Source organism: Colobus angolensis, unplaced genomic scaffold (assembly GCF_000951035.1).
Source record: "Colobus angolensis palliatus isolate OR3802 unplaced genomic scaffold, Cang.pa_1.0 Scaffold114, whole genome shotgun sequence".
Taxonomy (NCBI): domain Eukaryota; kingdom Metazoa; phylum Chordata; class Mammalia; order Primates; family Cercopithecidae; genus Colobus; species Colobus angolensis.
Window position 1 is genome coordinate 2,440,145 of NW_012112475.1, and position 12,697 is coordinate 2,452,841.

Consider the following 12,697-nt stretch of genomic DNA (forward strand, 5'->3'; position numbering starts at 1 on the left):
ACAAGGATGTGGAGAAGCCGGGCATGGTAGCTCATACTTGTAATCCCAGCACTTTGGGAGGCTGAGTCAGGCACACTGCTTGAGCCCAAGAGTTTCACCATATTAGCCAGGGTGGTCTCGATCTCCTGACCTTGTGATCCGCCCGTCTTGGCCTCCCAAAGTGCTAGGATTACAGGCTTGAGTCACCGTGCCCGGCTATAAATTTTTTTAAAAAATTAGTTGGGCATAGTAGCACACACCTGTAGTCCCAGCTATCCGGGAGGCTAAGGTGGGAGGATCGTTTGAGCCTACGAGTTACAGGCTGCCATGAACTGTGATTGTGCCACTGCACTCCAGCCTGGGTGACAGAGCAAGACCTTGTCTCAAAAAAAAAAAAAAAAACCACTGTGATCATATATATATATAAGTGTGTAGGCGTGAGATAACATGAGGTAAGATTTGCTTTAAAATATTTTTGTGAAAGACAGATGGCAAAAGCTTGTTAATCCTTGAATCTGGGTGATGGGTACTTGGGTATTCATTATACCATTCAGAAAATTGTCACAATAAAAAGTCAAGTTAATAAAATATTCCCTCTTATCATCAGACAGATGTAAGACCAGAATCTTTAAAAGCTTCAAGAAGGTAGGGTTAGAAGGGAACTTAGAGATTACCCGGTGAAGTCAGTTAACAGATGGGATCCAGGGATGGAAAGTGACTTTCTCAGGAATGAACAGAAGATGGGGTGGCAGGAGATGAGCTGGAGAAGGACCCTTTTCCTCAGGGCTGTTTTTTTTTTGGAGACGGAGTCTTACTCTGTCGCCCAGGCTGGAGTGTGGTGCACTACAACAGCTCACTGCAATCTCCACTTCCAGGGTTCAAGCGATTCTTCCTGTCTCAGCCTCTCTAGTAGCTGGGACTACAGGCATGCACCACCATGCCCGGCTAATTTTTGTATTTCTTAATAGAGACAGGGTTTCACCATGTTGGCCAGGCTGGTCTTGAACTCCTGACATCAGGTGATCTGCCTGCCTCTGCTTCCCAAAATGCTGGGATTACAGGCATGGGGCACCACGCCCAGCCAAGGCTGTTTCCAACTAAACAAACAAGACCAATGACTCAGCAAGTGGCTTGGGGGCACTATGGAAGACCTGGCACTTACTTGAGTTTCAGTTCCCTGGTGAGCTCATTCTGAGTCTGCTCTAGCTCTTGGCGCTCCTTGATGTGTTCTTCTTGGAGGTCGTGGATCTCAGCCTTCACTGCCTGAAGCTTGGAGAAGAGCTGGAATGAGGGGAGAGGCAGGTGAGGAGGGTGTCTGTACAAAGGGTAGAGTTCTCCCTTTCCCCAAGTCTCAAGGCACCTCCATCTGGCCTCATTCCTTTCATACCTTTTTGAGTTTTTTGGTCTTGATGTCCACCTCTTGCTGCAATGAGCTGTATGTCTCTTTAAGTTCCAAGGTCTCTTCATCTCGACTTTCCATCTGTTGCTGGATTTCTCTTTCTCGACGTTTCTGAGCAACATGACAAAATTCATCAGTTTGCCCTAGAGACTGTGTCTATGCTGAATTCCCCAAGCTAGGATCAGAGTCTCCAGCTAGGATGAGGCGGACACACCTTGCTCTTATTCTCTTTGAAGAGAGTCGAATATGAGAGATGTTTGTTCTGTAGCATAAACACACCTTACCCCACCCATTCTCCCTGAAACAGAATGAAAAGTTACCTGCTCTGCAATTTCCTGTCGTTTCTGCTCCAGGATTTTCTGCTGTTCATTCGTATGATCTACTATATTTTTTCCTCCAACAAGCAACTTACTCTCCATGGCCTGAATGAGAAACAAAGTAGAATCCATCTCATGAACGGTTTCCCTCAGAACATAATTCCTCACAGGGGCACCTGTGAAAGATAAAGAGCTCAGGACTGAGCCAAAAGGGACAAACTCTGGGAAAAAATACACTGTGCTCAGCTGGTGAGGGACTGGGGCAGCTTCACTAGAGGCTTCTTGGTAACACTGAAAATACAGTTTCTCCAGACACATGAATTTTAGCTTTAACAAAAAAATTTTTTTTTCTGCTTGTTTCTACAAAGTATTAACCCCACTTAGAACATACTAAGCAGCTCCTTTATGTTAGGTCCTGGGGATGCAATGTGAATGTGAATCACAAAGCTCAGAGTCCACTGAGGAAAACAGACAAGCAAGCCAGCTTTAACCATATGGCGCCAGACGCCATCATGAGGAAAGGACACAGTAATTAATGGGAGACACACACTGATAGGATAGAATTCAGACTTTGTGGGGATTTAAAAAAATTTTTTAAAGACAGGGTCTGGGTATATACCCAAAGGATTATAAATTACTCTACTACAAAGACACATGCACACGTATGTTTATTGCGGCACTATTCACAATAGCAAAGACTTGGAATCAACCCAAATGTCCATCTGTGACAGACTGGATTAAGAAAATGTGGCACATATACACCATGGAATACTATGCAGCCATAAAAAAGGATGAGTTTGCGTCCTTTGTAGGGACATGGATGCAGCTGGAAACCATCATTCTTAGCAAACTATCACAAGAAGAGAAAACCAAACACCGCATGTTCTCACTCATAGGTGGGAACTGAACAATGAGATCACTTGGACTCGGGAAGGGGAACATCACACACTGGGCTTATCATGGGGAGGGGGGAGGGGGGAGGGATTGCATTGGGAAGTTATACCTGATATAAATGATGAATTGATGGGTGCTGACGAGTTGATGGGTGCAGCACACCAACATTGCACAAGTATACATATGTAACAAACCTGCACGTTATGCACATGTACCCTAGAACTTAAAGTATAATAATAATAAAAAAAAAAAAAGACAGGGTCTAGTTCTGTCACCCAAGCTGGAGTGCAATGGCACGGTCACAGCTCACTGTAGCCTTGACCTCCTTAGTTCAAGTGATGCTCCCACCTCAGCCTCCCAAGCAGCTGGGACTACAGGTGTACACCACCACACTTGGCTGACAGATTGTAGAGATGAGGTCTTGCTATGTTGTCTGGGCTGGTCTTGAACTCCTGGCCTCAAGCAATCCTCTGCCTTGGCCTCTCAAACTGCTGGGATTATAGGCGTGAGCACAGCACCCAGTCAGAGAATTCAGACTTTTAGAGGGAGTCAGAGAAAGCTTTCTGTCTACAGGGCCAGCTACACAGAGAGCTGAAGTGAAACAATAGGAATTAGTTAAGAAAAAAAAGCTTTTGTTTTGTGAGGGGAAGGTAGGAAGTGATGAAGTTGACCTAAATCCCTGTCAAGGAGACTAAACTTCTTGATCCTGAGAAGTTCAGGGAACCACTGACATATTCTTTGAGCATGAGGCTACACAATCAGATGTGTGTTTTAGAAACATTACTCCCCTGCAATGGGAAGAATGGCAAAGGGCTGGCAGGATGGAGGGAGACAGGACAGACAGCCATTGCAGGGGTCTAGGCCTGGGCTAGGCCTCCTCTCTAGTTGGGGAGGGCAGAGTAGATGAGTCCAAGAGACCCTGATGAGGCAGGATCCAAAGGCTTTGGGACTACCTGGCTGTAAGTGAGAGGGAGGGACAGCTGGCAAGGATAACTCCCAGGGGTCTGGCTTCCCTGAGATAAGGAAGGCAAGAGCAGGCTCTGAGTGGCTGTGAGCATCCCAGTGGGCAGAAGGTTATTAGGCCTGGACGGCAGGAGACAGTGCTAGGCTAGATACGCAGATTGGGAGCCTTCAGCATTTTGATAGGGGCTGAAGCCATGAGAATGATTTGGACCTGAAAAGCATGAGACTCCAAAACTGCACAACTTTTCTTTAAGAAACTTATAAACCTCACTGGAGCTCTGCTGACATCTTTCAGTGAGTCCTCTGAGCCTGTTTCCTCATCTCTCAAATGAAGGGGCTGGACTAGATTGCTAAGCTCCACATACATACCTAACAATACCTAACTGCTCTAACACTCTTTTTTTTTTTTTTTTTGGAGATGGAGTCCCGCTCTGTCGCCCAGGCCAGAGTGCACTGGCATGATCTTAGCTCACAGAAACCTCCATCTCCCAGGTTCAAGCAATTCTTGTGCCTCAGCCTCCCAAGTAGCCAGAACTACAGGTGCATGCCACCACGCCCAGCTAATTTTTGTATTCTTAGTAGAGATGAGGTTTCACCATGTTGGCCAGGCTGGCCTTGAACTCCTGACCTCAAGTGATCCACCTGCCTTGGCCTCCCAAAGTGCTGGGATTACAGGCGTGAGCCACCGCACCCAGCCTCTAACCATTTTTTATGATTTCACAGCATCCAAGGATTGAGAAAGATGGAAGTAATGTCATTCTCCATAGTCAAAATGTCTAAGAGATGCAGTGACCTTGAGTTGATGCTGTATCTTGCACACTCAGACTCTGAGAGTTCAACTTTTTCTGAGGGGTTATTTAGAGAATCTAGGTGCTCCTGGCCTTGAATAACAGATCTGATCCTAAAAGACAGTATGCAAGTTAAGTACGGGCATGGGGCCGGACATACAGGTGCAGTGGCTCACGTCTGTAATCCTGACACTTTGGAAGACTAAGGTGGGAGGACTGCTTGAGTCTAGGAGTTCAAGACCAGCCTGGGCAACATAGTGAGACCTCGTCTGTACAAAAAATACACAAAAATTAGCTGGGCATGGTGGTGTGCGCCTGTACTCCCAGATACTCGGAGGCTGAGGTGGGAAGATTGCTTGAGCCTAGGAGGTCAAGGCTGCAGTGAGCCAAGATCGCGCCACTGCACTCCAACCTGGGGGACAGAGTAAGACCCTATCTCAAAACAAAACAAAACAAAACAAAATATGGGCACAGCCAGTCACACTTACCGTGCAGCAGTGAGAAGGCATGAAGTGCTTTGACATAATGGCATCTCAGAACCCCTCCCTGGAACAAAGTTACCTCCTAAGTGTATTGTATATGACTCCATTTTCACATCAGGTCTTAAAAGTCCTAGAAGGGACTTTCAAGGTTTTAAGAACCCTGCCTCTGAAGTAAAATAGCACCCAGCTCTGTGAAAGGGCTACTATGAAGCCACTGATTAAAAAAAAAAAAAAAAAAAAAAAGTATAGCTTCATACAGTGGGGGTAGGGGGGAGGCAAAGAGAACTTCTAATTTTAAAATTTGTAAACATGGAGACATTTTAGGATAGAAATCAAAGTTTGCATGAATTCAATAAAACAGAACTGAACATTTCCAAGGAAATCTGGCTTGCGGTTAGCCAGTGCCCATCCTCAGACTTCCAAGTCTACCTTTGCACTGTCCTCTGCCATTAAAACCCAGTGGAAGCTCAGAGTCCAGGCAACTGTAGGCATAGTGAATTGCCACCAGAAAGAAGACTCAAAACAACGGGAGCCTCAGCACTCCAGAATGCTAACTAGCCATTGGGTGGAAAATGGAGTGGATGTAAGGAAATATATTAGCACATAGGAGTTGGGAGAGGAGGCTGACTATAAGAAAGTAGCATGAGGACATTTTGGGGGTGATGGAAGTGTTCCATATCTTGTGTAATCAGGGTACTACATACTGAAACTGCACCGAGAGGCTATACTATATCCAAACATTAGTCTGATCATCACAAGTGCTGGTAAGGATGAGGGGCATCCAGAACTCATACCCTGCTGCTAGATGCTTCAATCTGCACAACCACTTTAGAAAACAACTTGTCCTTGTCTAGAGAAGTTGAAGCTGCAAATACCATAAGACCTAACAGTGCCAAACAAGACAATCTTGCACGTCCATGTTCTCCTGAAGCCAAGCACAAAAGCATTCACAGCAGAAACTGGAAACAACCCACACGTCAGGAGAATGGAATACCATGGAATACTTGGAACAGTAATAATGAGTGAACCACAGCTTCAGGCATCAACATGGATAAATCTCATGAACATAATGTTGCAAAAATAAAAGCAAATGGCATGACTGGGATTCCATTTATTTAAAGTAAAAAATTCTATGAAATGAAACCATGTTTTCTTTAGAGAGATATATATATACAAGACAAAACTATAAGGAAAAGCAGGGAAACAATAAACATAGAATTCAGGATGATGGCTATCTGTGGGGGAGGGGAACACAAGGAGCTACTAAAGACATGGGTATCAGCTGGGTGTGGTGGCTCATGCCTGTAATCCCAGCACTTTGGGAGGGCGCGGTGGGAAAATCATTTGAGCCCAGGAGTTTGAGACCAGCCTGAACAACATAGGCAGACCGTGTCTCTACAAAAAAATTTTAAAAATTTAGCCAGGCAAAGTTGCTGGCCTGTAGTCCTAGCTACTTGGGAGGCTGAGGTGGGAGGATCCATTGAGCTTAGGAGGTCGAGGCTGCAGTGATTGGGCCACTGCACTCCAGGGTTGACAGAGCAAGACCCTGTCTCAAAAAAAAGAAAAGAGGAAAAAAAAAAAAAAGCTGGACACGGTGGCTCATGTCTGTAATTCCAGCACCTGGGGAAGCCGAGACAGGTGGATTACCTGAGGTCAGGAGTTTGAGACCAGCCAGGCCAACATAGTGAAACTCCATCTCTACTAAAAATATAAAACTTAGCCAGGCGTGGTGGCGGGCACCTGTAATCCCAGGTACTCGGGAGGCTGACACAAGAGAATCACTTGAACCCAGATGGCGGAGGTTGCAGTGAGCCGAGATCACACCACTGCACTCTAGCCTGGGGGACGAGAGTGAAACGCCATCTCAAAAAAAAGAAAGAAAAACGGATGTTGTTCTATTTCTTACACTGGGTGGGGGGTACATGGTGTTACTTTTATTGCTGTTCTTTATACTACGTGCATATGTAATAATTATTCTCATTATGAATTCAATTTTCATTTTTGTAAATGTGAAAAAATCATTCATGTCAATTAAACAAAGATTTATTGAGTACAGGGTATCATGGGCTGTTGGAAATCCAAAACTGAGAGAGACATCATCCCTCATATGGTTATGTTTTTTGTTGTTGTTTGATGAAAGCAAAAGCACTGATGGGGCAAGGGCCTAAGGAGGGGTATAGGTATGGTACCTTGATCTTGGCGCCCAGCATCTCGGCAGCATCCTTCTCCCGCCGCAGGTCCTCCATCTTTTTCTCTTTCTCCTTCAGCAGCCTCATCTTCTCCTCTGCAACCAAGCTGTGATCCTCTACAATGGCCCGCTTCTCAATCTCCAGTTTTTCTTGCTGTTCCCGCCAGTAATCATCCTTATCATCCCCTTCCTCCTCACCCTCTTCTCCCTCCTCCTCCTCCTCTTCCCCACCCCCACCACTGCCACCACCTTCCCTCCGCTTCTCTCGCCTCTTCCTCCTGCCAATGGACCGTTTTTCCAGCTGGGCCTTGAGCCGAGCGATCTCTTCCTGGAATTCTCGAAGGAGGGCATCCTTGGGGTCCTCATTGACCCTTGGTTTGTTCTTAATGTTTTTGGCACGGTTGGCATATCGCAGAGTGGTCAGAGTCTCTTCGACGTTGTAAGAAGCAGGCCCCACGTTGGCCACCATCACAGTCTTAGCATTGCCACCAAGGGAATCTTGGAGGAGCCTGGTAAGCTTTGAGTCCCGATACGGAATGTGAGTGCTTTTGCCGTCCACCAGAGCAGAGATGACATTACCCAAAGCGGAGAGGGAGAGGTTGATCTTGGTAGCTTCTTTTAATCTCTCCCCTTGTGCACCAGTCTTGGCTTGCCGTTCACTGCCAGCAAGATCTACAAGGTTCAATTTCCCTACACGGATGTGGTTTTCACCATCAAGGCCCACCTCGCTGCACTCGATAGTGATAACAAAAATTGCATGAGAACGCGAGCTGTGCTCGTTCATGTTGGTAGCACCGACAGAACGGTTCTGGTTCCCCACATTCATCACGTGCTCTATCTCCTTCACACTCTTGGTGACAAAGGAAGACAGGTCTTTCACATACACTCCTGTGTCAGGCCTCTCTTTGAGCTCAAGCCTTTTGGTCTGATCCTTTGAGAGCAGATCTCGGATCTCCTCTTGGTAGATCTCTAAGTAAGAAGCCCTGACCAGGTACTGTTGATTCTGGGATCGAGAGATGTGGGTGAAGATGTGGTCAAATGAGTTGGGAATGACTCCTCTTTTTTCAGGGTCACCACGGATTCCTTCCATTGTGTAGGTTTTTCCTGTCCCAGTTTGCCCATAGGCAAAAATGGTTCCATTGAAACCTTGCAGGACCGAGTCAACAAGTGGTCGGAACGTCTCATCGTACAGTTCAAACTGCTTGGCATTCCAGTCATAGACGGCATCAAAGGTGAAGGTCTTGGGCATTTCATGGGCTGTCCCTTTGGGGTTCTTCACAGATACCTGCCCCAGTTTAACATCCACATCCACCACTTTGTCATATGAAGCAGCCTTTTCCTTGCCATTCATGGGGCGACAGCGAACCACCACCCTGACTGACTCTGAGCTTTTCAACTTTGACATGATGAACTCTGATCCAGTCAATCTTGAGGGGTGTCAATTCAAAATGTCTCAGGATGCTAAGGTCCTAGAAAAAAAGCAAAAGTAAGTAAACACAGTACCGTTGTCACTGGGGGCTGCCTGACAGAAGCTGACACACCTAAATCGTCTTCATCTCGCTAACCTGACAGCCATATTTGATAACTTTACCACACTGTGTATTTCCTCACAGGATCTTAACCAGCTTCAGTGGTAAAAATGAAAAACTGCAGTCCACCAGTGTTGTTGGTGAGCGCATCCTCCTCTCAATCAATATCTGATCTTATGCTATAGGCTGAGGCAGCTGGAAATCTTTTAAGTCTGGGTCTCACTCTGGGAGGCCGAGGCAGGCAAATTCCTTGAGACCAGGAGTTTGAGGCCAGCCTGGGTAACACAGCAAGACCCTGTCTCCAAAAAATTTTTAAATTAGGCTGTACAAAGTAGCTCACATCTGTAATCCCAGCATTTTGGGAGGCTGAAGCCAGAGGATCACTTGAGTACAGGTGTTTGAGACCAGCCTGGGCAACACAGTGAGCCCCCATCTCTCCAAAACAAAATGAAACAAAATAAAAAAACAATTAGCTAGGCATGGTGGCCCATGCCTCCAGTCTTAGCTACTTGGGAAGCTGAGATGGGAGGACTGCTTGAGCCCAGGAGGTTGAGGGTACAGTAAGCTGCGATCACACCACTGCACTTCAGTCTGGATGACAGAGTGAGACTCTATCTTAAAAATAAAGTAGGCCGGGCGCGGTGGCTCAAGCCTGTAATCCCAGCACTTTGGGAGGCCGAGACAGGTGGATCACGAGGTCAGGAGATCGAGACCATCCTGGCTAACATGGTGAAACCCCGTCTCAACTAAATAAACAAAAAATTAGCGGGGCGTGGTGGCAGGCACCTGTAGTCCCAGCTACTCGGGAGGCTGAGGTAGGAGAATGGCATGAACCCAGGAGGCGGAGCTTGTAGTGAGCCAAGATCATGCCACTGCTCTCCAGCCTGGGTGACAAAGCAAGACTCCATCTCAAAAAAAAAAGTAAAATAAAAATAATGACCAGCCTCGGTGGCTCACACCTGTAATTCCAGTACTTTGGGAGAATGAGGTGGATGGATCCCTTGTGGTCAGGAGTTTGAGACCAGCCTTGCCAACATGGCAAAACCCTGTCTCTATGAAAAATACAAAAATTAGCTGGGCGTGGTGGCGTGTGCCTATAATCCCAGCTACTGGGGAGGCTGTGGCATAAGAATTGCTTGAGCCTGGGAGGCGGAAGTTGCAGACAGCCAAGACTACGCCACTGTACTCTGGCCTGGACAACAGAGCAAGACTCTGTTTCAAAATAAATAAAGTGAAATAAAAATACAAAATTAAAAATTAGCCGGGGTGGTGATGTGTGCCTGTAGTCCTAGCTACTCAGGAGGCTGAGGCAGAAGGATTGCTTGAGCCCAGAGTTCAAGGCTGCAGTGAGCTATGATCGAGTCACTGCACGCCAGCCTACACAACAGAATGAAACCTTTTCTTAAATCAAAAAAAGTCTTATATCCTCTTGAACTACTATAACCTGTTGAAATACTACAACCTCTGGGTAGAGCAATTTGGAACTATCTATCAACATTTAAAATGCATATACTTTTTGACCTAGCAATTGTACTGTTAAGAGTTTATCCTAGAGATACAGATCTTAAACAATGACATATATACGAGGATATTATTGTGGTAGCAATAGATTGTGAGCAACCTCAGTTCCCATCAAGAAGAGACTGATTAAATTAAATATATTCAGTATAGTGGAATCCTATGCAGTTATGAAAAAGAAGGTGGTAATCTAAATGTAATCCTATACCAAGATATGTTGTTAAGTGAAAAACAGTAGGTGATAGTGTGTACTGTACAGTTTACATAGCGTGAAAAAATGGAAGCCATAACACTAAGAATGAATCTTAATGTAAATTATACACTTTGGGTGATGATGTGTCAATGTAAGTCTGTTACTTATGACAAACGTACCACTCTGGTAGGAGATGTCCATAATGGGGGAGGCTTTGCATGTGTGGAGGCAGATGTATGTGGGAAATCTGTGTACCTTCTGCTTAATTTTGCTGTGAACCTGAAACTGCTCTAAAAATAAACTCTATTTAAAAAACAAACATTACATAAGAAAAGGGGGGATATATGCATGTTATACGCTTGATATGAATACAATATTGTTAGAAGTATACTTCTTTTTTTTTTTTTTTTTTTTTGAGACGGAGTCTCACTCTGTCGCCCAGGCTGGAGTGCAGTGGCCAGATCTCAGCTCACTGCAAGCTCCGCCTCCCGGGTTTAAGCCATTCTCCTGCCTCAGCCTCCCGAGCAGCTGGGACTACAGGCGCCCGCCACTTCGCCCGGCTAGTTTTTTTTGTATTTTTTTTAGTAGAGACGGGGTTTCACCGTGTTAGCCAGGATGGTCTCGATCTCCTGACCTCGTGATCCGCCCGTCTCGGCCTCCCAAAGTGCTGGGATTACAGGCTTGAGCCACCACGCCCGGCCAGAAGTATACTTCTAAAGATAGTAACAGTAACAGACTTAGCAGGGGAACTGTGGGCCTAGGAGACTCAGAAGCTTGAAGAGAGAGGAAAGACTAGGCATGGTGGCTCACGCCTGTAATCCCAGCACTTTTGGAGGCCGAGGCAGGTGGATCACAAGGTCAAGAGATCAAGACCATCTGGGCCAACATGGTGAAATCCCGTCTCTACAAAACACACAAAAATTAGCTGGGCGTGGTGGCGCATACTTGTAGTCTCAGCTACTCAGGAGGCTGAGGCAGGAGAATTGCTTGAATCTGGGAGGTGGAGGTTGCAGTGAGCTGAGATCACGCCACTGCACTCCAGCCTGGCGACACAGCGAGACTCCGTCACAAAAAAAAAAAAAAAAAAGGAAAAACTTTTCACAGTATACTAATTTGTAGTGTTTGAATTTCCTAGCTTGTGCTAAAAATACTTTTCAATCCCACAATCATCAATAAAAACTGGCCTGTGCAAATAAATAAGGATGTGGTATAATGCATTACATAAAAATCACTCATTCAATCAACAATTTTTTTTTGAGACAGAATCTTGCTCTGTTGCCAGGCTGGAGTGCAGTGACGTGATCTTAGCTCATTGCAACCTCCGACTCCCTGGTTCAAGTGATTCTCCTGCCTCAGCCTCCCGAGTAGCTGGGATTACAGGCACACGCCACCATGCCCAGCTAATCTTTTTTGCATATTTAGTAGAGATGGAGTTTCACCATGTTGGCCAGGATGGTCTCGATCTCCTGACCTCATGATTGGTCGGCCTCGGCCTCCCAAAGTGCTGGGATTACAGGCGTGAGCCACCGCACCCAGCAATAACTTCCTTTTTTTTTGAGATGGAGTCTTGCTCTTATTGACCAGGTTGGAGTGCAATGGTGTGATCTCGGCTCACTGAAACCTCTGCCTCCTGGATTCAAGCAATTCTCCTGCCTCTGCCTCCCAAGTGGTTAGGATTACAGGCACCTGCCACCACGGTCTACTAAAAATACAAAATCAATCAATAAATTTAATAGAATTGGAATGCAAATAAGAAAATAGAGCCAGGTATGGTGGCTCACACCTGTAATCCCAGCACTTTGGGAAGCCAAGGAGGATGGATCACCTGAGCAGGAGTTCGAGACCAGCCTGGCCGACATGGTGAAACCCCATCTGTACTAAAAAAAAATACAAAAATTTAGCCGGGCATGGTGGCACATGCCTGTAATCCCAGCTACACGGGAGGCTGAGGCAGTAGAATTGTTTGAACCTGGGAGGCAGAGGCTGCAGTGAGCCTAGATTATGCCACTGCACTCCAGCCTAGGTAACAGAGCAAGACTCCGTCTCCAAAAAAAAAGGGGGGGAGCGCGGGGGGAGGTGTTAAAATTTTATAAAGTAAAAACAAAAACAGAGAGAGTTTCATTTGGTGCTGGAAAACTCAGGGAGCAGAAGAAAGGATTAAATGGGTCCTTCGGGTGGGGGTAGGTAGTTAAGCAGGTCAGAGTACTTTACCAGTATATATGAAGACCCCAAACTCCTATAAATCTCAGTGCAGGAATTTTTAGTTTTTTTTTTTAAAGGACAGTCTAATTTTGCCACCCAGCTGAAGTGTAGTGGTGTGATGGCAGCTCACTGCAGCCTTGACCCCCCAAGCTCAAGTGATCTCCTCCCACCTCGGCCTCCCACGTAGCTGGGACTATAGGTGCAGACCACCACACCTGACTAAGTGCAGGGATTTTTAAAAACAT

At 46.0% G+C, this 12,697-nt stretch overlaps 1 protein-coding gene across 1 annotated transcript in view; it reads right to left on the reverse strand.

Annotated features, from left to right (window-relative positions):
• KIF3B (kinesin family member 3B) overlaps positions 1 to 12,697 on the reverse strand; it is a 58,319-nt gene that overhangs the window by 18,391 nt on the left and 27,231 nt on the right. Inside the window, exons 2-5 of the mRNA XM_011959887.1 lie at positions 7,012 to 8,479; positions 1,699 to 1,800; positions 1,367 to 1,489; positions 1,142 to 1,260 (exon numbers count right to left, since the gene is read on the reverse strand). Of these exons, the coding sequence (XP_011815277.1) occupies positions 1,142 to 1,260; positions 1,367 to 1,489; positions 1,699 to 1,800; positions 7,012 to 8,415 (1,748 nt within the window). The 5' untranslated portion in view covers positions 8,416 to 8,479. The remainder of the gene's footprint in view (positions 1 to 1,141; positions 1,261 to 1,366; positions 1,490 to 1,698; positions 1,801 to 7,011; positions 8,480 to 12,697) is intronic.